Source organism: Mustela lutreola, chromosome 1 (assembly GCF_030435805.1).
Source record: "Mustela lutreola isolate mMusLut2 chromosome 1, mMusLut2.pri, whole genome shotgun sequence".
NCBI classification, from domain to species: Eukaryota; Metazoa; Chordata; class Mammalia; order Carnivora; family Mustelidae; genus Mustela; species Mustela lutreola.
Window position 1 is genome coordinate 234,299,438 of NC_081290.1, and position 25,568 is coordinate 234,325,005.

General features: G+C 39.7%; 2 protein-coding genes across 2 annotated transcripts; both read right to left on the reverse strand.

Annotated features, from left to right (window-relative positions):
- Nucleotides 1-2,363: 2,363 nt before the first annotated feature.
- LOC131834207 (olfactory receptor 51G1-like) lies at nt 2,364-3,316 on the reverse strand. The gene is given in 2 exon segments (XM_059178591.1): nt 2,364-2,770; nt 2,773-3,316. Coding segments are annotated over 2 exon segments (951 nt in total).
- Nucleotides 3,317-17,979: 14,663 nt separating this feature from the next.
- On the reverse strand, nt 17,980-18,918 carry LOC131821000 (olfactory receptor 52J3-like). The gene has a single exon (XM_059156814.1). The coding sequence runs from the start codon at nt 18,916-18,918 to the stop codon at nt 17,980-17,982; it is 939 nt and encodes a 312-aa protein (XP_059012797.1).
- Nucleotides 18,919-25,568: the final 6,650 nt, after the last annotated feature.

Consider the following 25,568-nt stretch of genomic DNA (forward strand, 5'->3'; position numbering starts at 1 on the left):
GCTGACAGGCAAGACATTTTATAGGGAGGTGTGGAGGCTGTTTCAGTGTTTTCATTATTCACCTAATTAGTGTCCAGGTACTTGAATCTAATGGGAATATAAAGTATAAATATTAAGAAATGTCCAAATCCCCTCACTAACCATAAGAGGTTATTCCAATTAATTGGCTTGATTGGTCCCCTTAGAATGTTCTGGGATTTCTCTTGTGGCCACATTCCATTAATTTTTGGTCAGGCAAATTGTAGACACACTTGAGTGTTGTGAAGCAATATTTCTCAAATCAGAGTCCCCAGATAACCAGGATCAGAATCACCTGTAATGCCTGTTAAAATGCAGATATCTGGGCCTTATCCCTATAATGCAGAATCAAAAACTAACATTAGTGACAACCACAAAAGTCCAAGATTTTTCACATATCCTTGTCCTTATGATTTGTTTTCAACTCTGATTCCAGAGTTTTTTATTCCCTCTATAATTAAAAATACATCTTCACCTTTTACCTGGAATTCATTTCAAAACACAGTTACCTCTTGTTAGTTTGCTAGGACCACCATAACATAACAAAATACCACAGACTAGTTGGCTTAACAACAGAAATTTATTTTCTCATGGTTCTTGAGGCCAATAAAGTCCAGTATCAAGTTGTTGAGGGTTTGGTTTCTTCCAAGGCCGCTCTCCCTGGAGTGCAAATGGCCATCTTCTCTCTGTGTTCTCACATGCCCTTTCTTCTGTGTATGAATATCTTTCATGTCTCTTGCTCTTCTTATAAAGGACATGAGTCATACTGGCTTAGGACCAACTCTGAAAGCCTGAGTTTGACTTAATGGCTTCCAAAAGACCTTACCTCCAAATAGAGTTACATTCTGAGGTATTGAGGGCTGGGATTTCAACATATGAATGGGGGGCACAATTCATCCCATAATATGTATATGTATACATAACATGTATCTTATCATCCAGTCTTTTTCTTCACCCATTTAACAAATATTTGATAACAGAAATAAATCCCCTCTCCATAAAAACACAGAAGCAGTATTTATTTGAGTACAAGTACTGAAAAAAAAAAGTTGTGTTCAATATGTTTTGGAAGAAAATAGGTTTGAGTCTCAGATGTTATGGGAGGGGGAGACTGATTTAGTCTTTGAACAGCTTTGATTAGGAAGAAGCATAGAATTTGATCATATTACAGGGAAGATATCCTGCCTTCTTTAAATCTTAGCTACTCAGCTTCTTTGAGGGAAAAATGGGATATGATATGGGAAGAGACTCCCCCCTCAAAAGGGTCCATATATCCAAGCCCGAAAGAACAGGGAAAAGAAACAAGATAGAGGCAGAATATAAGGGAATACCTTGTACATAAAGATGCTGCCTGGAGGAGATACCAGCTGCGAGACACTAAAGGGACCTAAAGAGAATATTATTGGATGGAACTAAGACAAACTGATGCAAAAATTCATCTTGTTTTTTGTTTGTTTGTTTTTAATTTCAGCATGGTTTTTAAATTCTTGTTATTACAACTTTTCCATGTATTTAGTTGGCAGATGTTTATGAAGAAGACAGATAGACAGATGATTTAGAAAAAAAATAAGCAGGATGCCTGGGTGGCTTAGTGGAGTAAAGCCCCTACCTTCAGCTCAGGTCATGATCCCAGGGTCCTAGGATCAAGCCCCGCTTCGGGCTCTCTGCTCAGTGGGGAGCATGCTTCCCTCTCTCTCTCTGCCTGCCTCTCTGCCTACTTGTGATCTCTGTCTGTCAAATAAACAAATAAAATCTTAAAAAAAGAAAGAAAGAATATAAGCAATATTTCTTCTCCTGTGCATCCTAATTGTATGAGTGGTGTGTTAGGGTCCAATCAGAAGAAAGAAACCACACAGGAATTTAACAGAAAAGTTTAATTTATTTATTAACAAGAGATTACAGTAACAGGGAATCAACTAAGAGTGGGAAGAAAGAATCATGAAGGGTACTCTAGGACTGAAGGAGAGTCTCCAAGGAAGAAACAAGTTTTCAGCGGAAGAACCAGCCCCATGGCTAGCATTTGTTGTTGATGGAGAGAATGTGAGTGAAGTTCATTGAATGACAGAGAGTTCCCTAGGTTTCTGAGCCAAAGCTGGTTCACAATTAGGCTAAAGCTGGTCGGTGGAAAACCACTTGTTGGAAGACTGATGAAATTTTCCAGGAAGACTGATGAAATTTTCCAGGGAGTTACTGTTGACTTTCTGAAAAGCAGCTGAGGAACAAGCTGGAATCATCAGGAAGTTTCTAGAAGCTGCTTGAGGAGGTAATCTGCTATTGATTCACTGGAAACTAAAAATATCAATAGACTTGATGCCCTGAACTCCCTCCCTTCATCTTAACTCATCTTATTGACAACCCCTAAGAGCTTTTACAAATTCAAACTTCTTAGCAATGCGGATGCGGATTTGCTTGGTCTTGATACTATGAACAATGGGGTTCGTGAGAGGTGGTACCAGTAGATACACATAAGACATGAGGAGGTGTACAATATGGGGCAGATGTTCACCAAAGCGGTGCACAAGAGACAAGCCAATCATGGGAATGTAGAAGAGCCTCACAGCACAGATGTGGGAGACACAAGTGTTGAGGGCTCGAAGTCACTCCTGGCGGGAGGCAATGCTTAGCACAGTGCGGAGGATGAGGGCATAGGAGAGGAAGATGAACAGTGAATCCACGCCAACAGTGCAGGCCACAACAAAGATCCAATATATGTGATTGACAATGATGCTAGAGCAGGCCAATGATGCTAGAGCAGACAATAGGCATGGGCCAGCACATGGGAGCGGCAGTACTGGAAGCGTTTAAGGAGGAATGGCAGGGGCAGGATAAGCAGGGCACTTCTAAGCATTGAGCTCAGCCCCATCTTGACAATACATGTGGGTGTCAAGGCTGTGGAGTAGCGTAGTGGGTTGCAGATGGCCACATAGCGGTCAATGGACATGGACAGTAGAACTGAAGACTCTACCAGAGACAAGGTATGGATGAAGAAGAGCTGAGTGAAGCAGGCGGGGATGCCAATCTCTCTGGCATCAAACCAGAAGATGCCCAACACGGTGGGCAGTGTAGATAGACAAAGGCCCAAGTCTGTCAGGGCCAGCATGGCCAAGAAATAGTACATAGGTTCATGGAGGGTGACATCAGTACGGATGACGTGGAGGATGGTAAGGTTTCCTACAATAACTGTCAAGTAGATGAAGCAGAAGGGAATAGAGATCCAGCCATGGAGATCTTCCAGTCCTTGAAAGCCCATGAGGAAGAAAGTGGCTTTTTGGAGGCTGCTATTATAAGAGATTGTCATGGCTTTAAAATCTTGGATTCACCAACCTCCAGTTAAGAATGGGATTTCTGGAGAGTAATAGAACTGAATTCTCACTCACCAAAGTGTCCTGGGACCAGCGAGAGAGAAAGCGTCTGCAGATGAAATGAGAAAGAACTGGGGGACTTGATCTATTAGCATTTTCTGGAGGGTCTTGGATGGGGACTTATGTAGTGTATGGATGCCCTAGGATTTAGCCTTATGGTGGTTTGTCTGCCCATGTTGGACTCTCAGGGGTTTCATGAGGTCACCTCAGATGGGGCCTTTTTCATATGCTCCTCCCTTAGAAAAATCCAGTTTAATCAACTAAAGAATTCAGAATCTGTAGCATATATACAGGGAATTAGTACTATACATGATTTTGCAAAATTGTGTACTAGGATCAAGTGCCTATCATATGTCTTTAAATGTATTTTTAATTTGGCTGGGGATTGTGCTTTATTCCACAATGTTTAGTCTTCAGGGGAATGCAGAGGAAGCACTAAGTAAATGGTCACTTAACTCTTTGAGCTTATAACTTGTGGCCACAGTGATGCCTTTCCTGAATCTGCATAAAATCCTTCAGTGACTAAGGATGAAAAATGTGTTGCACAAATCTGAAGTCTGGTACTGAGAAATGTCTGAGAAGAAACAGATCTTCAGGAAACAAACAATTCTAGGAAAGGGTACACTGGGGCTTTGTTTTGGGAGATATCACAAGAGTTGTGAGTTTCCAACATCAGGGCTGTTAAGCTGGTGTTAGATGTAGAAATGAGGGTGCAATACCTGAATTGGGCTCTATTTAAATTCTGCCTTCAGAACTTTTATTCAATTACATTTATTGTAAGCCATACTATAATGGGGTGTATGCATATTAATACAGTGTGACTAGTATAATGTTTATCATATGCATAAAAAAGCTTAAAACAGCTTAAAGAGATAAAGAATGGACAATCAGGGAAACAAAATGAAAATAATAGTGTATTTTATCACCAAAGTCATGTCACCACTGTGCCTATTAAAAAAAGATAGAGAAGGATGAAAATTTCTAAAAAAACATTGCACTTAGAATGGTGAGGTTATCATTAATTGTTAGAGACTATGTTGATAGATTGGAGAAAGATTATAAGGGCTGAAATTATCAATGAGTGGGGAGGAGTAAGTAAAAACTGTATATTGTTAGTAGTTTTCTTCTAAGAGAAAATCTTAGAGGATAAGTGAAGATACCAGGATATATTAAGGAGGAGAGATGGGGAGTTCAGGGTACTCTTTCAAAAGACTTCTTTTGTAAAGGGACATGGAAGAGTGAGGAAAAAGAAGAAATGTCTGTAGCCAGCTTTTGCCATTCATGTATTAATCAAAATAAGTAAGAATAAAATAATAATGCAATAATTAATAGAATAATAAAACCCCTCTTATGTTGTGATTCCAGAGTTAGAAAAGGGAAAGAGAATGAAGAAGAGAGGTGGCAGCGGGAGGGAGAGGAGCTGTGAAGGAAAAGGGGCGATCACAGCATTTGCAGAACAGGCTTGGACAGCACAGGCAACAATGCAGTCGTGATCCGAAATCACGACAGGAAATGGCCAACAGAACTTTTAAAAAGGAATGATAAGAAAGAAGGGGAAAAGGGGAGATGCAAACAAGAGTTTAAAGATATGTGTAGCTTTTCAGCCACCAGACTCACAGTGAAGCTTGTTTCCATCCATCTTACAGGGAGCCATTTCAAAGTTTGTGAAAGAGAAGCAACATTTAGAGGTGATCTGTTTCACTCCTCTATCTCCAGACGGGGAAGGATCATTCTGCTGCTTAGTGAGAAGTTGCATCCATCATCTCTCTCACTCTGCTATTACCTTGCCTTCCAAATATATTATGTGCATATTATTTGGGGGGGGGGGTATGAGGCAAGTTTGCAAGATTTGGGAGGGGGAAAAAGAAAGATCAAAATAAGCCATACCTACCACCAAAGAGATGGAATTGTTGTAAGACTGACTAGAGACTTGCAACCCTAATACACATTTGGGATCTAATAAAGCGTACTGAATAAATACATAAGTGAATGGTTAGAAAAAAGAGATGAGATGCAGTAGGGATTAAACCATAATTTTTAGTGCAGTGACTACATTTTCTTCTCCAAGGCACTCACCTCCAGATTAACAGATCAGAGAAGTATTGGCTTGTTACTCCAGGAGACTCTATCATACATCCTTGAGCGTCCCTTCAACTCCAGTTTATTGGGGTTACAGGAATGTCATTCTAATGTCTATGGCAGGAAAGAGGAGATATGGGTTGAGCAGCGATTTCAAGGACAGTCTGACTTCCTCCTCAAATAACTTCACACAAAGGTATTCAAGATTATCAGCATCTGTGTTGGTCACCATCTTCAGATTCTTCCTGCAATATACACAGGCACTACCAACAACTGAAGAGAACAATCAGAACACAGGATGAGTGCTCACACAGCTACAAGAATATTCTCTGCTTAAAATACAGGGTCTTTTTGAAGAGCTCAAGCAGCTTCTCCCTTGTGGACCTCTGCTGGGGCTGAGAATTCCCTGATGAATTCTCAGGATGCTTAGCTGAGAATGGAGGCTGTGGGAGACTAAGAAACTTCAACCCTGTATGTGGGCAAGGGATAACTTCAAGGTGTTAGGATGCTTCTAGTTCTAGATTTCATTTTCTGAAACCAGGTAAGAAAGACCTAGCTAAACTTGGTGTGCAGTATTGCAAGAGCAAGAGTGTTTTAATTCAGATTCAGATAAAAGATAAAGTTGGTTCCAACCAAATCTCTGCTACTTACTACACTTTCTAACCATGTGACCATGCAACCTAGGAAAAATTAACCTCCCAGAAAAATGATTTCCTTATATTCTAAGAAGGGAATCTCTTCCCTCTTCTTTTTATTCAGGTCCATCAGGCATGTTTTAGAGCCATCTGCTAATGTAATTTGGTTTGAGTTTGGGGAGAAGAAAGGCCCACCATGGCCTTCAGTCATGAACTATTAGTTTCTTAATTACTATTGGCCATTCCCTGTATTTCTGCTCCATACATGTGTGGCTTGGGTCCTAATTCAGAAACTTATACTACAAATGCCAGTTTAATACTTTAAAATAGTTCATCAACCCATTTTTAACTACCAACATGTATATCAAGAGTTCTTACAAAATTGATTTTAACCCCTGGGCAGAATAGCTAAACTTAATTGATTCTCAGTAAACACAATTATTAAAATAATTAGTAGAGTGAGTGAGATTCTAATTTGTCAACAGTAGGCCTAATTTACACTTATTGTTTTTGTTTCCCAACTGCAACGGTCCTTCAGAACAATGTATTACTTAAAATATAACCCATGGGAAATTTTACTAGTTACCAAGCACGTTTAGATACAGCCTTAAGAAAAACACATACTGGCAACAGGCCTCTGCGGGAGAGGACGGTATATATGGCCTTGAAGCTGAGCAGTGGGGGATGCCAGGCCCACTCAGGGCAGATCGCTGCCTAGTCACCTGCTTCATTTTGCTGTTATCTCCCCACCCCCCTACCCGAGAGTGCCTGTGGCTAGTTAGAGAAGTCCTTTGAATGTGCTTGTTCAACTATAAACTTTATACTGCTTGTTCAGACATATTTTGCCTTCCTTCTTGTTTATCTACAAGGCATATGACTAACGTTTGCCTTCTTCGACTCTTCTGTTGATCACCGTTTCTATCTAATAAAAGTCTCTTCTACTGTCGTCCTCTGCTTTCTTTCTCTTGTAGCTTTCACTTGTTTGTGCTTCATTCTTCTCCCATGCACTGAAGGAAGCAGCACCCAACCAGTTTGGAATCTGTCCAATATTTTTCATTTTATCACAAAGCATTATATGTAATTCAATTTTTTTTTCCTCTGCAGGTACAGAATCTAATTCCATTTTCACAAAATAACTTATTATTTCCCGCCATTAGTTCTTTTTTTTTCTTTTCACCGTAACTGTATTCATTGTTTTTTGCACCATACCCAGTGCTCCATGCAAGCCATGCTCTCCCTAATACCCAGCACCTGGTTCCCCAAACCTCCCACCCCAGCCCCTTCAAAACCCTCAGATTGTTTTTCAGAGTCCATAGTCTCTCATGGTTCACCTCCCCTTCCAATTTCCCTCAACTCCCATCTTTTCTCCATCTTCCCTTGTCCTCCATGCTATTTGTTATGCTCCACAAATAAGTGAAACCATATGATAATTGAATCTCTCAGCTTGGCTTATTTCACTCAGCATAATCTCTTCCAGTCCCATCCACGTTGCTACAAAAGTCGGGTATTCGTCCTTTCTGATGGAGGCATAGCATTCCATAGTGTATATGGACCACATCTTCCTTATCCATCTGTCCACTGAAGGGCATCTTGGTTCTTTCCACAGTTTGGTGACCGTGGCCATTGCTGCTATAAACATTGGGGTGCAGATGGCCCTTCTTTTCACTACATCTGTGTCTTTGGGGTAAATACCCAGTAGTGAAATTGCAGGGTCACAAGGAAGTTCTATTTTTAATTTCTTGAGGAATCTCCACACTGTTTTCCAAAGTGGCTGTACCAACTTGCATTCCCACCAACAGTGGAAGAGGGTTCCCCTTTCTCCACATCTTCTCCAACACATGTTGTTTCCTGTCTTGCTAACTTTGGCCATTCTAACTGGTGTAAGGTGATATCTCAATGTGGTTTTAATTTGAATCTCCCTGATGGCTAGTAATGATGAACACTTTTTCATGTGTCTGATAGCCATTTGTATGTCTTCATTGGAGAAGTGTCTGTTCATATCTTCTGCCCATTTTTTTTTTTTATGGTTAACAGTATTTTTTTAATTTATTTTTTATTTTCAGCATAACAGTATTCATTATTTTTGCACCACACCCAGTGCTCCATGCAATCCGTACCCTTGATAATACCCATCACCTGCTACCCTGACCTCCCACCCCCCGCCCCTTCAAAACCCTCAGACTGTTTTTCAGAGTCCATAGTCTCTCATGGTTCACTGCCCCTTCCAATTTCCCCTAGCTCCCTCTCCTCTCAATCTCCCCATGTCCTCCATGCTATTTGTTATGCTCCACAAATAAGTGAAACCATATGATAGTTGACTCTCTCTGCTTGACTTATTTCACTCAGTATAATCTCTTCCAGTACCATCCATGTTGCTACAAAAGTTGGGTATTCATCCTTTCTGATGGAGGCATAATACTCCTTAGTGTATATGGACCACATCTTTCTTATCCATTCATCCATTGAAGGGCATCTTGGTTCTTTCCACAGTTTGGTGACCGTGGCCATTGCTGCTATAAACATTTCCTGCCCATTTTTTAATGATTGTCTCTTTTGTGTGTGTTGAGTTTGAGGAGTTCTTTATAGATCCTGGATATCAACCTTTTGTCTGTACTGTCATTTGCAAATATCTTCTCCCCTTCCATGGGTTCTCTCTTTGTTTTGTTGACTGTTTCCTTTGCTGTGCAGAGGCTTTTGATCTTGATGAAGTCCCAAAAGTTTATTTTTGCTTTTGTTTCCTTTGCCTTTGGAGACATATCTTGAAAGAAGTTGCTGTGGCTGATATCAAAGAGGTTACTGCCTGTGTTCTCCTCTAGGATTCTGATGGATTCCTGTCTCATGTTGAGGTCTTTTATCCACTTTGAGTTTATCTTTGTGTACAGTGTAAGATTCCATGATCTTGGATTGGAAGAATAAACATTGTTAAAATGTCTATACTGCCTAGAGCAATCTATACTTTTAATGCCATTCTGATCAAAATTTCACGGGTATTTTTCAAAGAGCTGGAGCAAATAATCCAAAAATTTGTATGGAATCAGAAGAGACCCCGAATCGCTAAGGAAAGGTTGAAAAACAAAAATAAAACTGGGGGCATCACGTTACCTGATTACAAGCTTTACTACAAAGCTGTGATCACCAAGACAGCATGGTACTGGCATAAAAACAGACACATAGACCAGTGGACCAGAGTAGAGATCCCAGATATGGACCCTCAACTCTATGGTCAAATAATTTTCGACAAAACAGGAAAAAAAATATATACAATGGAAAAAAGACAGTCTCTTCAATAAATGGTGCTGGGAAAACTGGACAGCTATGTGTAGAAGAATGAAACTTGACTATTCTCTTGCACCATACACAAAGATAAACTCCCCCATTAGTTCTAAATTGATGTCTGTCTTCTCCTACTCTGGAATATAAGGGTAGGGACTCATGTGTACACTGTTCATGGTTGCATGTCCAGAGCCTAGCATTTTTACTAGTGAAGCATAGTTGCAACTTCATAATTATTTATTTAATTGAATGTAATTCCCCAAAGTTGAAGACAGTAATGCTTTCTTCATTAGCTGTGTCTTTTTAGACTAAACTTCATATATTTTGTGAAACAATATATATGTGAATTTTGATCTTTTGATTTCCTTTAGATTCCTCGTTTGGTGTTCCTTACTAACAAATATTTGTGCTTGTTAACATATGGAAACACAATTCCTTGGCTGTTTGTCCAAAGGAGTGTCTGTCTTTTTCAAAGTCATTAACTTTATTAAGTTTTTCCCCCCATTTTCTTAATGATCAGTCATTATTGACTGTCCATGGAATCATCCACACAATCTACCTCATTTTTTAAATTCAAAAACATTCATTAATTTATTAACTCATGCTATAATTTTTGTATAGTTTTTTGAGTATTACTTTTTTTAATATGTTCAGTTAGCCACTGCATAGTACATAATTAGTTTTTGTTGTAGTGTTCAATGATTCATTAGTTAAGTACAATCTCTCTCATTTTTAATTACCTGTCAGAGTTGACTCTCAGAGTTTTCCAAGAATGTTGAGAATATGAGAGAAAATTGGCTTTTACTAAAGTATAATCTCATTGTGTTTCAGTATCATACTAGCTGCATTTTTCTGGATTTTCCTCTTCTTCTCAACCTCCAAATGGGTGAACACCCACAGTATTATCCAAGGATTGTTTTCCTTTGGGACACTTATCTTATTAAGAATGAGTGTTTAGGACACAAGAGAAAGACCACAGTTGCAAATAAATACATGATATTCACCATTTTAGGAGTTTGCCCACCTTTTGAAACTCCTTATCTGAGCCATAGAACTTACTTGCTTTTCTGACTCTTAGATTTGACCAAAATTATGATGATAGACTTACAGACTGACCATTTGTTTTCTGGCCTTGGTTTCATAATTGTCTTGAAGACTATTTTTATAGAACTAGGTATTATTGAGATTTAATTTAAATGTATTTGGCAAGCATCCATAAATGTAATTATTTTATCACATATTTATTATTTAAATCTTTTATGTAGTAATATAACACCGGGCTACATGGTTTAGGTAGTTTTTTCTCATTTGTGTTGTTATGCTATAATTTTATCCATTTTACAGATAAAAACCAAATCTTAAAGAGGTAAAATAATCTGCCCAGAGTCCTGTATCTATCTGCCACTGGGACATAAAGGAAAAAGAATCATGCGATATTTGAGCTATAGACCCTTCTCACACATCTCATTCAGACTGGGTATTTCTGAAATTTGCCAGGACACACTCCCATCAGCATGTACATTCTATCTGTCTTTGGTAATTCTGAAAGAGTCTCAATTTCCATGAGCAAATCTTTTGATTTGCCCTTTTTTAAAGTATGTATGTATGTATGTATGTACTTATTCAAGGGAGAAAGAGAAAGCAGGGGTAGGAGCAGAGTGGGAGGGAGAGTTATTCCAAGCTCTTGACTGTGTGTGGATCTCACAACTCTGAGATCATGACCTAAGATGAAACCAAGAGTCAGAGACTTAACTGACTGAGCTACCCAAGCGCTCCCTGTTTTGCTTTTGTTTTAACATCTAGCCCTTCTTTTCAGGATCCAAAGAGATAGAGAGTAGAATGAAATGATGTCAAATATTCTGAAAGAGTAGATTTATATCTTATGTCCTTCTGACCTTTTTTAAAAACAATGTAACACTCCACCCCCAAGTCAATGGGAAGGAAGAGATCAGAATCAGGAAAGAATTTATAGACTCCCTTTTGTGCTTTGTAGACAATATCTTATGAAGCCAAGAGAGTCCTTGGGGATGGCTATAAGCAAGAACTGTTTGGAGAATAACACCACACACCTCATGGAAAATCTTCTAAGGGGTTGGTTGACTCAGGGGACATGGATCTAGGCCTGAGCTCATAATGCAGACACAGATAGAGAAAATAGAATATGATAAGAGCTTGGAGGTCATAATGAGATTCAATAGCTATTTACCAACATTTTTCTTAGCTCATTTGCCAGCACATGGCACAGGACTGGGGTTCTGCTCTTGTTGGGACTCAGGGTTTTATGTGTTCACTCTTTATATGTGATTATAAAACATAAAAGCCAGAATGTACATTGAAGGTATAGAAAAAATAAATGGCCCAAGTGTTCACTTATGGAAATCAATCAAGATCTCTAAAACAAAGGAGCCTTGTGGGTAGATGTGAGGGCTGGGGTAGAGTGGAGAGCCTGGCATTTATCTAGTTCAGTGGCTGTCAATACATTTATCTTCGAAGTGGATTGTCCCTTTGAAGTGGTTGCCTTAGCAACCAAACTTAAGGGAGTCACATTACAAAAAAGAAAACCAACAGTGTTTATACTAGAATTAAATTCACGAGGTCGATTATAATTAATGAATTACAATGTGTTATAGAATATTTTCTCATTCCATTAATCATCTTTGCATAATCATGTAGTAAAGTGCAACAAAGTAGGTATTTAACAAATGGTTTTTGAATTAAATAATGGCACATAATTAAGTGTATGTCTTCACTGAGCACTCTAATATGCAGTTATAATGAGAATCTTGGACTGTTTCTTTGATCAACAAGTTATCAAACAGCTTGAAATGGCAAAAGCAAAATCTAGAACATCTTCAACTGAAACTGAAAAATCTCAGGGGAAAAAATGAATGGTCATGCAGAAATAGAAACAGAATGCCTGTGAGATGTTAGGGTCTGTGATAAAAGGAACGAGACTGATACAAAGCGAAGGTCAAGCAAAACTTTATTTCGCGCCAAGCATCAAGAATCAAACTGACCGGTCAGGGCTATCTCTTACGAAAAGGCAATGATGATGATCCCGACAAGGTCGCTCGGGAGGAGGCTGCTCTAGATGAAGCTGCTCCGCAGATGAGGCCCCTCCATGATCAGAGCCGCTCCCAAGAAGAGGCCATTCTGGACAAGACCGCTTCCCAGACAAGGCCGCTCCGACGATGAAGAGGCAATGATGACAGCGACGATGACAAAGAGGACAACCCGGATGACACAGACTCTGCTCCCCACGATGCCACTCTGACAAGGCTGTCACCCAGAGGAGGCCACCACTGCGGACAAGGTCGCTCATGGCTCAGGGTGGCGAGGCATTTTGCAGCGAGGTTGCTGGAGGCTAGAGGCCATTGGCATCTCAGGGCCACTGGCGTCTTGGACCGCTGGCATCCAGGGGCTGCAGGTATCAGGACCGCTGACCACTGGACAGCTGGTGTTTTGGGACCACTGGTGGCGAGGGTCCGCTGGTGTCGCAACTGCTGGAGGCTGCAGCTCAGGGCTGCTGAAGGCAGGCGGCTGGAGGCTGCAGGCAGTGGAAGGCAGGGAAGGCAGGCCACTCAAAACTGCAGGGGACTGGAGGCAGCAGGCGGCTTGGGGCTGCTGGATGCGGGGCCTCCAAAGGAGGGACCGCAGGCAGCTCAGGGCCGCTGGAGGCGGGGCCACAGGCGGCTGGAGGCGGCTGGTGGCCACAGGAGGCGGGACCGCAGGTGGCTGGAAGCTGCAGGTGGCTGGAGGCTGCAGGCGGCGACTCGGGGCCGCCGGAGGCTGCAGGGGACTGGAGACTGCCAGCAGAGGGACCTCCGGCGATGGTTATAGCTCTTACAAGAGCTGTTACAGCTCTTCCGTTCCTCAGACTCTTCCTTCTGCTCCCACCACAGCTCTCCTGCTTGCTTGACAGCCTAGCACACCAACCTTTATGGGGTTGGTTGAACCCCACCCCTACATAGGTGGCCAATCGGATATAAATTCATCCTAGTGGATATACTCGCGCCCCACCGATTGAATGTCTACACCCAGCCTGCCCTGACCCTACATCCAGAGTCCACAAGCAAGTTCCTCTGGGAGGGGCAGACCCTTACATGAGAGAGGGGAAAAGATAGACAAAGAGAACACTGCACAGCAATTATTTTCTAAACATGTATAAGAAATGGAGGCATTTATGCCGAGTTTTTTACCATTGATGAATCTAAGATTTGTAGAACCTGCCTGATTTTGAAAATATTCTTAGATAAAATGACCAGGAACAACTTTTATATAGAAATAACACTATATTTTATGTATTCTAAGATGCACATTCTTGACATTTTAAGATCTCCGAAATTGGAATGCTGTTTACAATCAGTGTGTCTTTGATTTTATGCAACTGGGCACTCACTTTTGCACATCAGAACTGAAGTCTAGAAAGTGTAGATTCCCAACTTACTTTAGGTTTTAATTTACAAGGTTATCTATGAGGAAAATATGCTAAAGGGCCCTAATAACACTAAGATGTTTAAGCTACACAAGCAAATACTCACCTATTTTGAAAATTACACTAGGGGTGCCTGCATGGCTCAGTGGGTTAAGCCTCTGCCTTCAGCTCAGGTCATAATCTCAGGGTCCAGGGATCGAGCCCCTCATCGGGCTCTCTGCTCAGCAGGGTGCCTGCTTCCCTCCTCCCCCAACCACCTGCTTCTCTGCCTACTTGTGATTTCTCTCTCTTTCTCTGTGTCAAATACATTTAAAAAATAGTAAAAGAAAAGGAGAAAATTACACTAATTTGCTCACATAACTCCAGTATCACAAAGAAATATTCTTTTTGCCTGATTCTCAGACCTAATACATCTAGGAAATAATGGCTCTTTTTTGTCCTTTTAATTTTATATGTGTATCATCCCTTGCAATGTCTTCGCCAAATCTCTCATAATTGGCTAATATCCAATAGAAAAACAAAACCACAAAATATCATAATTTTAAAAATCTTTAAACTATTATCCCCTGGTCAAGTTTATATGCATTCCATATGTCTTTGCTGTTTCTTCTTATAAAGGAAGAGTGTTTTAGCATCTTGAAAGTGGATTCTTTTGCTTTTCCAGAAGTTTTCTCCATCTTCCATTGAGTGCCTTTCTGAGGGACTGCCCTGACAGCAGATTATGCTGAAGTTCTGTGTAGTCTAGCTCAAGGCAATCTGTGTAACCATGGGGTTAACCATTTCTTGTTTGACAGTTACATTTAGAACACCACTCCTAATCTCTGACACTGATATCTGGGCTGGATAGTTATTTTGGGGAGGATTATAGAGTGTGCTTTACTGTGCATTGTAGAGTGCATCCTGTAAAATGGGTTGGCATCCTCCCTAATCTTTGCCCAGTAAATGATAACAGACCTCCCAGGTTGCAAAAACCAAAAATGTTTCTGGATATTGCTAAATGTCTTCTGGTGGCCAAATTTTTCCCAGTTGAGAACCATTGTTTTACGAGGCCCAGAGTTAGGCTTTCATTCTTCCAGGAACATGTGGGAATAATCAGGGTGACCATAAAGTCCTCCCATTCTTACTGACATTTTTGTAGCTCATCTTGCTTTTGTCTTATTTTATCAAGAAGGTCGGAAACAACCTGAAATATAAATTGTACTGAGTGTGACATGCCTGTACAATAAACCATGAGAATTGATAGGCTTTAAATCCATTTTATTATCCCTCCTCCTATTAACATACACTCAAAGCATTCACTTCATACTGCCTATCTTCACACTGGGAAAATATGAGCTTCCATTTCTAACAATTAATAAAGGATGTCAACATGTGCTGGTGAGTTATATCCCTCAGTGCCCATGGTTACATCTGTGATGTTATTCAGGCACAGAGGCACTTAGCTCCCTGATCTGAGATAGAATTGTGGAAACAGATGCAATGCTGAATGTGAAAGCTAAAATGTAGCCAAATAATACTATCCTGGGGTATAAAAGATAAGATGACTACCAGCTTTGATTTCCTGTATGTGTGGGAATTGAGTAAAGTAATCTCTGAGAGCCTCAATCTCTTCAATGGAAAAAATAGGAAGAATTATTTATTTAATTAGTTATTGTGAGAATCAAAATAGAAAGTGTGCCTGAAATTGCCTAGAAATATATTTTGTATATATTAGCATTTCAAATGCAATGCTTATATCTGAAAGTTTTTTTATTAATTGTGAGATGCTATCCCCTTACAGGCTGGTTATTATTATTAAGCATTTGTTATTGATGGAAGTTGTTGCTTTATTTACCTGAGGATGTAAGTGTAGGAGATTACAACTGGTGTGGTTGGTAGAGAAAACTTTGGTCGATGAGTGGGGATAAGAAAATGTAAGAAATATTTTCTGTGATTCACAAGGTTTTTAAGTCACATTAGGAGGAGAATGTGGACTATAAGTCACCCATCAATCCCAAGACAAAAAATTCCTCCTTAATCCCATATTTTTCCTACTTTCAAAATCTGTGAGCATCTGTGCTATGCCTACTTTTGAAATAAACTAGTTAAGAAAGTTATATCCCATATGAATGGAGTATTTCTGAACTCTTCAACAAACAACTCCCTTTATAAAACCTGGCCTCATTTCCACATCCATTTGTTAACAGTTATTTGTTGGAGGCATATTCTGTGCTGGAATTATCCTACATATTAAGCACAGAGACATAAAGAAAACAGGTATGTCTTTCCCCCCACTAATAGCACACTCTATTTAGAAAGTAGAAATAAAAAACCTATAAGATACATCTGTAATTGAAAATCATAGTAATAAGTAAAATGAAGAATAAAGAATAAATAAGCAATAAAAGTTTCTTTAAAAGGAGGGTCATACTTTGAACTGTGAGAGCTCAGGTAATCTACTATGAAATTATGATGAAACTTTAAAAATGAATAATAAAGAGTTAAAAGAAATTGAGGACAAGATCATCTAAGAATAAGGGTCAGATGTGAAAACCTAAAAGAAACAGAAATATTTGTACATTCACCAAATTTTCAGAATGCCACTGTAGCTGTAGTTTATCTGATAATATTGGAGAGAGAGAGAGGGCCAAGGACATGCGTAGATTTTTAGTATGTACTTAGAGTTTTAATTCAAATTCCAAAGAAGTTAGAGTACATATTTAAAAGACATAGTGTTTCATTCAAATTTTCTTTTAAAAAGAGAATTTTTGGGGCGCCTGGGTGGCTCAGTGGGTTAAGCCGCTGCCTTCGGCTCAGGTCATTATCTCAGGGTCCTGGGATCGAGTCCCGCATCGGGCTCTCTGCTCAGCAGGGAGCCTGCTTCCTCCTCTCTCTCTCTGCCTGCCTCTCTGCCTACTTGTGATCTCTCTCTGTCAAATAAATAAATAAAATCTTTAAAAAAAATAAAAAGAGAACTTTCATCTTACATAGAAAACCATTTAGAAAGCAGCAAAAGTAACCATTTAGAGACCATGGAGGTTATTGCAATGATTTGCTACAGACATGCTGGTGACACATTAGGGGGCTTAAAAAGGAGATAGTGAGGAGATGAATTATGATATAATTTGGGTCTAGAATCAAAAGAATTTAGTATAGATAGATTGAATAGGATTAAAAATACATTTCTGGTAGAAAGATGAGGTACCATATCCCATCTTGACTGGAATTTATAGAGAGATGACATTTGATATTTTCATTTTTTTTTAACTAGGATAGAGACCTCAGAAAACACACTTCCCATTTTTTTTTGTTTTATGTCCTTGTTTAGTATCCAGTTTGAATTAGATAAATCTGATGATAATAACAAGAAAAATACATTGACAATTATTTGTGGCAAATACTAGGTTTCCTCAACTCACCTTTAAACTCCAAGACATTCCCAAGATATGTTTTCTATAATATATGACTATTATATCTGCTTCTGTCATAATTTTGCTAGAACTCTTTACTCTAATTTGCCTGGTTTTCACATAGTACACAATAAGATTCATCACTGGAGGAACAAGTAAAAAAAACATTAGCATTGAAGAGAGGTGAGTTGGCAGGGGATAGAACTAAAGGTAGTTTGTGAAATCATACTTCTGTGCAAGTTCCAAGAGGTAGGACAAAATTGAGTTGTGAGATTCCTTTGCCTTCACAGTGTCATTCTAGAAATCATATATTCTACCCCACATCTTATCTAGGATGAAAAAGCAAGGATTAATTTAAAAAATTGCACATTAATTGATTACATTTTACTCATATTTCACAGAAAAAATGAAATTAGATTAATATCTGAATCCAAAATATATTTCTAGTTTCTCTCTAGGAAAAACATGGTTGAAAGGAATTTTCTTCATTTATTATATAGATAGATATTAGTCTAAATTGACATCCACTTCTTACTATGTTAGTCCTATAAATATTGTATTCTACTGAAAAAGAACTAAAAAGAGGCTAAATTTCAACAACTGCATTATTTGGTCCTTGAACTTGAAATATTTTAAAGATTATTCAAATCATAGTATCAACAATGGGACAAGATCAAATGCTCCAGAATATAATTTGGCAGCACTAAATTTAGACAGAAAAAAAACATCAAATGGGCCCACATTTCCCCTGCTAGGTCAAAATTCTTGGTAAACAAAGGCAAGAGTACCTACTTTTTAGCAAAGACATGGCGCACTCGCTCTCGAATCTGTTTGGTCCTTACACCATAAATGATGGGGTTGAGTGAAGGTGGGATAACCAAATAGAGGTTGGCAACAAGAATGTGAATGTAGCGTGGTATGTTGTGTCCAAATCGATGAGTGAGGAAGGAGAACACTGAGGGGATATAGAAAACACAGATGACCCCAACGTGAGAGCCACACGTGCTGAGCGCTTTTAGCCGAGCATCCTGTGATGGGAGGCGGAAGACAGCTCGCAGAATGTAGATGTAAGAGATGCCAATAAGGACCACGTTCAGCAGAAAGAGAGAGACCATGAAAAGCCCATAGATGGCATTGATACGGATGTTTCCACAGGACAGTTTTGCAACGCCCATGTGTTCACAGTAGGAATGAGGTATTACACGAGCTTGACAGAAGGGCAGGCGGTAGATGAGATAGATTATGGGAAGTGTAAACAGAACTGGACGAAACACAATGAACACACTGATACCCACCAACACCCGGGATGTCAAGATGGTCGTATAGTGGAGTGGAGCACAGATGGCCACATAGCGGTCAAAGGCCATGGCCAGCAAGACCTCAGCCTCCATTCCAGTGAGGGCATGGATCAAAAACATCTGGGCCACACAAGTCCCAAAGTTAATCTCATGAGCATCAAACCAGAAGATACCCAGCATGCGGGGCACAGAGGTTGTGGAAAGGGCCAAATCGATAGTTGAAAGAAGGGCCAGGAAGTAGAACATGGGCTCCCTCTGAAGGCTCTGCTCCATCTTGATGACCAGCAGAATTGTGGCATTGCCCAGTAAGGCCACAAGGTAAACTGAGCAGAAAGGCAGGGAGATCCAGGCATGGACCCCTTCCAGACCCGGGATTCCAACGAGGAAGAATGTGGTTGGGTGAAAAATACTCCTGTTCTGGTATGTCATGCTGTCACTGGCCAAAGGAGGTGAAACTCTCCTCTTCTAGGGGAAAAATGAGAGAGATTAAGTTGAAGAGATCAGAAGAGAGATCAAAGTCTGAAGGGGATGTCATGTCACTTGCTGGCTCAGTGTTTCAGGATAGAGTTGATGTCAAGCTTAATACATAGTAAGAGTGCCAATGAAGGACATATAAGAGATACCTCACAGCCATTTGATAAGGCAAGTCGAGGTCATATTCAGAGTTTCCACCCTGCCTGAGGATTGAGTTCTAATCCCAAATATGGAGGCTTGCAGCAAGCTCAGTGAAGATTTCTAATAATTAGAGCTTATCATTCACTTTGAAGGAGAATGGATGTGATTCCACTCTGGGAAATATCACTCTGATGACTGACATTGGCAACACCAAGACTACAGATGAGGTCAAGTTAATATACTACAGAGGCAGTCAAAAATGTCTTTAAGCAAAAAAAAAGAGTTTGAAAGAAAGAAAGAAAGAAAGAAAGAAAGAAATAGATAGATAATACCTTTAAAAATTCATAATGAAAATAAATTCTAGATCCAGGAGTCTAGGTACTTACACAATTAAAATCTGAATTCTTGGGCGCCTGGGTGGCTCAGTGGGTTAAAGCCTCTGCCTTCGGCTCAGGTCATGATCCCAGGGTCCTGGGATGGAGCCCCGCATCGGGCTCTCTGCTCAGCAGGGAGCCTGCTTCCTCCTCTCTCTCTCTGCCTGCCTCTCTGCCAACTTGTAATCTCTGCCTGTCAAATAAATAAATAAATAAATAAATCTTAAAAAAAAAATCTGAATTCTTCTGACTGATCTGTAAAAATTCTGACCCTGGCCTAGCAGCCTCTTATACACACCAGATCAGATAATAAGGGCGACCCCTTGGGATGCCTGGCCAGGTATAGAAACAGGAACTCTTATGATTCACAGGTAGCACCAATTATCAGGTGGGAAAGGGGAAAGGAGGGTTGTCTAATGCCATATCACACCTGTTCACCCTCACAGCATATCCAGTACTCTCAGAGCACCTGTTATCTTCTCGGTGTTCATTTTACCACTGCTAGGGAGCCAACACTCAGATACTTCCCTTACCAATCCAAGACCCTGGGAAGAGAGGTGAGTTGGGTAAAAAGCCTCAAATGATTTTGGTACTAGAAAAGATATTTTTTGCACCTTTCTGGGACAATCATGTTTTAATAGAGAAGAATCTAGTTCTGCAATGATCTGAAGGGTATGGAGAAAGACACTTAAGTAATGCCTTCAAAATACTACAGAATGCATCAAACCACTCAGAATGAGGTAAAGGAACTTGCCCTTGAATGTATGGTTCAGCAGTTGTAATAAAAAATAAAGCAGAGATAGGAGCACCTGGGTGGCTCTGTTAAGCATCCAACTCTTGATTTCAGCTCAGTTCATGACTTCAGCATCAAGAGAATGAGTCTTGCAGTGGACTCCATGCTCAGCATGGAGTCTGCTTGAGGTCTCTCTCTCTTTCTACCTCTGCCCCTCTCCTGTTCACACATGCCCTCTCACGCTCAATAAATAAAGAAAATTTTTAAAAAGCAGAGATATTTATTTTTGTCTTTGTCATACTTTCACTTTATTGTTTTTATCTTTTTCAATATAGAAAACATATCAAGGTAAAAAAAAAAAATAAACTATCATTTGTAAGTTCAGTCCAATGAAGAAAGAACAGTTCTTCAAAGTGCACAAACTCTTCTTTCTCTGTAAAAACATAAATACCTGGTCAAGAAAGAAACTATTGCCTAGAAGGGTGATGCCCAAGGTTAAGCTGGAGAGTCCCTGTTGTTTAATACAGAACAACACTAGGAGCCCACTCACAAAAGCAGCTCTCCACTGGCCTCATCCCTTCCTACTGACATGGAAATTAATTTCATCTAATGCAACTGACAGGATGATATTAAGGGCATTGCATCTCCCAGAGACTTTTAAACATAATATAATCCCCATTTAAAGATAATCTCATCCCCATTTAAAGATACAATTTTGTTTTTTTTTCCTGCCGGGTGCAGTTGGCCACTTGGTCCAGCTCTCAGGCTGCTCTGCCCATGGATGGATCTCTGCATTTCCCACCACACCTGTTCACCAGACACCAGCCGCTGAGTCACATTTTCCTTCCACAGGAATCGAGACTTTCACACAGCATCGAGCAGGGCGGCCCTTATACCTCTCTCTGAGGACTTCATGTGGAGTGCCTTTATGTTAGGCTCCTAGCACCTAAGGGATATTCCTAAGAAAACATCCCATTTTAATCCCAGCTTTATGTGAAGCTCTGGGATTGAGTCCTTGGAGACTGCGCACAGACCTCCAGATTCTATTCCCCAGACCAAAAATCCCAAGGAACATAAAAGCAAACTGAAGGATATGGAAGCAAAAGTTGAAAAGTAGGGATAAAGCACATGGTTTTTGTCATCTATACTTTACACTTGTGAAAACAGACTGTCTCTCCGTGTGAATGTAGCTCTGTGGTCCAATTCAAGGGCTTGCTGACCTACATAGAGAAGAAACTGGCTTATTTATTTGTCCATTTTTTTCATTTATTTATTTATTTAATAGAACTAGGTAATTTAAGTTCAAATATTTGAACTAGTATAGAAGCCTTTTTTTTTTCATTTTACTATTTCTTTTCACTAAGTTTTTTCCAACCTCTTCTCATAAAGCTGTTTTGAGTTTCCCCAAGTAGCACCCAGGGCAGAGATCCATGATCTTTTTTCCACATTGTTTTCTGTACATGAATTCCCTATCATAAGCACGATTTCAAATTTCAAAAGTCCTATTGATTAGTGCCAAAATTTCAATACTGGTATCAGAGTGCTGATTCAAGTTCTGGCTCTGCCACATTAGCTGCTTGACTTTGGATGACTTATGTATCATTTCTGTGCCTGTTTCCTTTTCTATAAAATGGGGATCAAAATAATGTCTTTCTCACTGGGTACATTTGATACAAATTAGATCTCTCTGTGTGGAGGCCAAGAAAATTAAGGTCATTCCACCTCAAGTTTAGCTGATGTGGGAAACAGAGGCAGAAGAAAATCATTAAAATTCCTTACCTACTGAAAAACACTTGAATCAGACAGAGTGGCTCTCCTCTGGGGACTCAACTGCCCTCACCTTGAGGTTTTGCTAAGGACAATCCTAGCCTGACCGACCACTTCTCCAACAGATCCAACCATGATCCTGTAAGTCTCCTTTAACAATTCCTTTAGGAAACTTTATCTCTAAACCTCCAAGATAGTGTCGAGAATCATTCCCAAGCATATGGTCCACTGATATACATCTAAAGAGTCTCACGAGAAGATTTTTATTACTGGTAATAAATAACCTTTCTCCCAACAATAGTTAGCCCCTCAAGGTCCTGGAGACCTTGCTTCCAAAATTCCTTAGAGACTTACACCATCCCTAATCCCCTTTGTCCTCACCCACCCCCGAGTCCACCCCTCACCTGCCTTTAAAAACTCTGACTATAATCTGGTTCGGGGTCCAAGTCCCTACTTTGCTGTGTCAGGTATACTTGGGCCCAAGCTTAAGCTTGTCAAATAAACCATCGTGTGATTGCATCGGTGCTTGGCTCCTTGGTGGTCTCTCAGGCATGAAAACTCAGGCATAACATCTGAAGCATTTAGGTCAGTGTCATATACAAAGTACTGGTCAGTCATAATTTGTTTCTTCTTCATCTTCTAAATTTCAGCTCACAAGAACAGATGCATAGATATTGTTCATGCAGAGAAAGTTTAGGAATCACCAATCACTGCCAACTCTGTAGCCATTTTTCTTCTGAAATCTCTAATAACATTAAATATTTTCTTTTCAGGGGCATCTGGGTGGCTCAGTCAGTTATGCACTGCCTAAGACTGAGGTCCTGATCCTAGGGTCCTGAGATCAAGCAATCAGTTTCCCTGCTGAGTCTGCTTCTCCTTCCCTCTCTGCCCCTCCCCACAATGGGCTCAGGCTTTCTTTCTCTTTCTCAAATAAATAAATAAAATCTTTAAAAAAATTTTTTTTCAGGGTGCTTGGGTGGCTCAGTGGGTTAAAGCCTCTGCCTTTAGCTCAGGTCATGATCTCAGGGTCCTGGGTTGGAGCCCCACATTGGGCTCTCTGCTCAGTAGGGAGCCTGCTTCCCCCCTCTCTCTGCCTGCCTCTGTGCCCACTTGCGACATCTGTCTGTGAAATAAATAAAATCTTTAAAAAATTTTTCTTTTCAAATATTAGAATCAATCTTGCAGGGGCACCTGGATGGCTCAGTGGGTTAAGACACTGCCTTTGACTCAGGTCTTGATCTCAGGATCCTGGGATAGAACCCCGCATTGGGCTCTCTGCTCAGCGGGGAGTCTGCTTCCCCCTCTCTCTCTGCCTGCCTCTCTGCCTACTTGTGATCTCTCTCTCTGTGTCAAATAAATTAATAAATAAAATCTTTAAAAAAAATCTTGCAAAAATCAAGTGGATTTTATTAGAATGTGATCTTTTTGGATTGAAGAAATTATATCCCTTTATCACGCAGCTGAAGTTTCTGGGAACCTTCCTAAAATGGCATTTAGGCTTATGAAATAAAACACTGACTACAACGTATGAGAAGGAATATCTTTCTCTCATTTGACCATTACCAATCTTCTCCATCATTCTCTACAAACATTCAAGCTACTTCCTGCAAACTTATAGTTTTTTTCACCTGTACATATACAGTGAAATATTCTCTTGGATCCAATAAGGTCTTTGTACAAAATCGAAATCAATTTTAAGACATTTTCTTAATGGTACATTTCTTCCTTCTTGAGTATGAGGTAGGACACATCGAATCTTGAGAGATGCTGAGAGATATCTTGGATCCATGAAGGCAGCTAATTTTAGGAGCAAAGTGAGACACAGAATCTCATCAGCAAATATTAAAACAAACTTAGTCCCAACTGATGCAGTTTATTTATTCAAATAACTGTTATATTAAACAAGACCAACATCTGTTTGTTGTAAAAACCAATAAATTCTTTTTAATGACTAAGACAGTTTGGATTATCTTTTCAGAAACTTAAAATGTGAAATATCTCAACAGATACAGATTTAATTCTCCTCCTCCTCCTCTTCTGCCACTGCCTTTTTCTTCTTCCTGTTTTCTTCCCTGAAAGACCTCCTTCTGAGTGGCCTCAGTTCTTTAGCTCTAGTCTGATCTGTTTGCTTTTCATGTGCCTAGCTGGGAATTCCCTATTCTACTCTCCTGTTTGGAATCCCCTTTTTTCTTAACTCATGTCTTCCCATTTCACAGACAGCTCCTTACTTTTTGTGGAACACATCCTTATATTAAGTTCCAAAAACAGAATGAATGGGAGGTAGAATTTCAACATCTCTGTATGCGTGAAATATTTTGCCCTCAACTCTGATTGATATTTTGGGTTTAGTCATTACTGGTTAAACTGTGTCCCTTCTGCCATAAATTTATATGTTGACATACTAATACCCAGTACCTTAGAATATGACCTTATTCAGGAATAGGGTCATTACACATGTAATAATTTAAGTCAAAATTAGATCATACTAGAGTAGGGTGGGCCCCTGATTTAACCTGACTGGTATTCTTATTAAAACAAAAAAGCTCTGTAAGAAAACACAAGTACATCAGGAAGGCGCCATGTAATCTAGGCCTGAGGCCTGGAATAAACACTTTTTCTGAGTTCTGAGGAAGAAACAGCACTGCAGATCCCTCCCTCTCAGACTTACAGCCTCAGGAATTGGGAAACAAGAAATGTCTGTTGTTTAAGCCACCCAGCCTGTGGCACTTTGTTGCCACAACCCTAGTGAACTAATACAGTTATATTGGTTGAAGATGATTTGATAAGCATGATTACATTTATCATCTATCCTCCATGTGGAATTCAAGGGTTCTGATACCACTGTAATTCCTTTTCTTGCAGGTAAGCTCTTTTGATTTTTCTTTCCTATTTGAAATATATAGTATCATCTTCTTAAATTTCTGAAAATTCATCCTCATTTACTAAGTGAATTGGACCTTTCTAAGGTACAGATCTATGACAGTAAAAGTTGGAAATTAGTTTTAATTTAGTATCTCCCTTTTTTTTTTCCCTTTCTCTTTATAACTCTTCTTTGTTGACAAATGGTTTTCTGGATTGATTGTCTATGTATATTTTTCATTATTTCATATTTTAGTCATGATTTCCCTCCTTCCTAATATTATGAGATATTTTGTTAAACATTTTTTCCTATGCTTGTACTGATTTTTATAAAAATATGTGTGGCTATTTAAGAAGCACTCCAAGATTTAAAAACTTTTTGTCCTATCTGAGCCCTGAGTTCTGAATCAAATGGAGGGATTTTTTTTTTTTTTAATGTCAAACAAATGAATACAAAGAGCTTCAACTTTATCATTGGCAAGCTGTCAGTTGAGAATCTTGTTTAAATGTGTTCTACAGTGAAATTCCTGACACAGATCCATTGAATTAGGTGGGCCTACTGGTCCCATCATGGTCTGAGAACAGGCCTTTATAGGACTAGAACATGCCATCTATTCCTATAAAATATATTAGGAGGCATAATGTATGCTTCTTCCAGGCTGTTGGTTTCCAAAAGAAAAGACACAAAATAAATTGTGCTCACTGTTTTGTACTTCTCTAAATATATATTT

What these genes read in the sequence shown, in the direction of transcription:
- LOC131821000 (XM_059156814.1), bottom strand. Translation starts at nt 18,918, where the DNA reads ATGACATACCAGAACAGGAGTATTTTTCACCCAACCACATTCTTCCTC.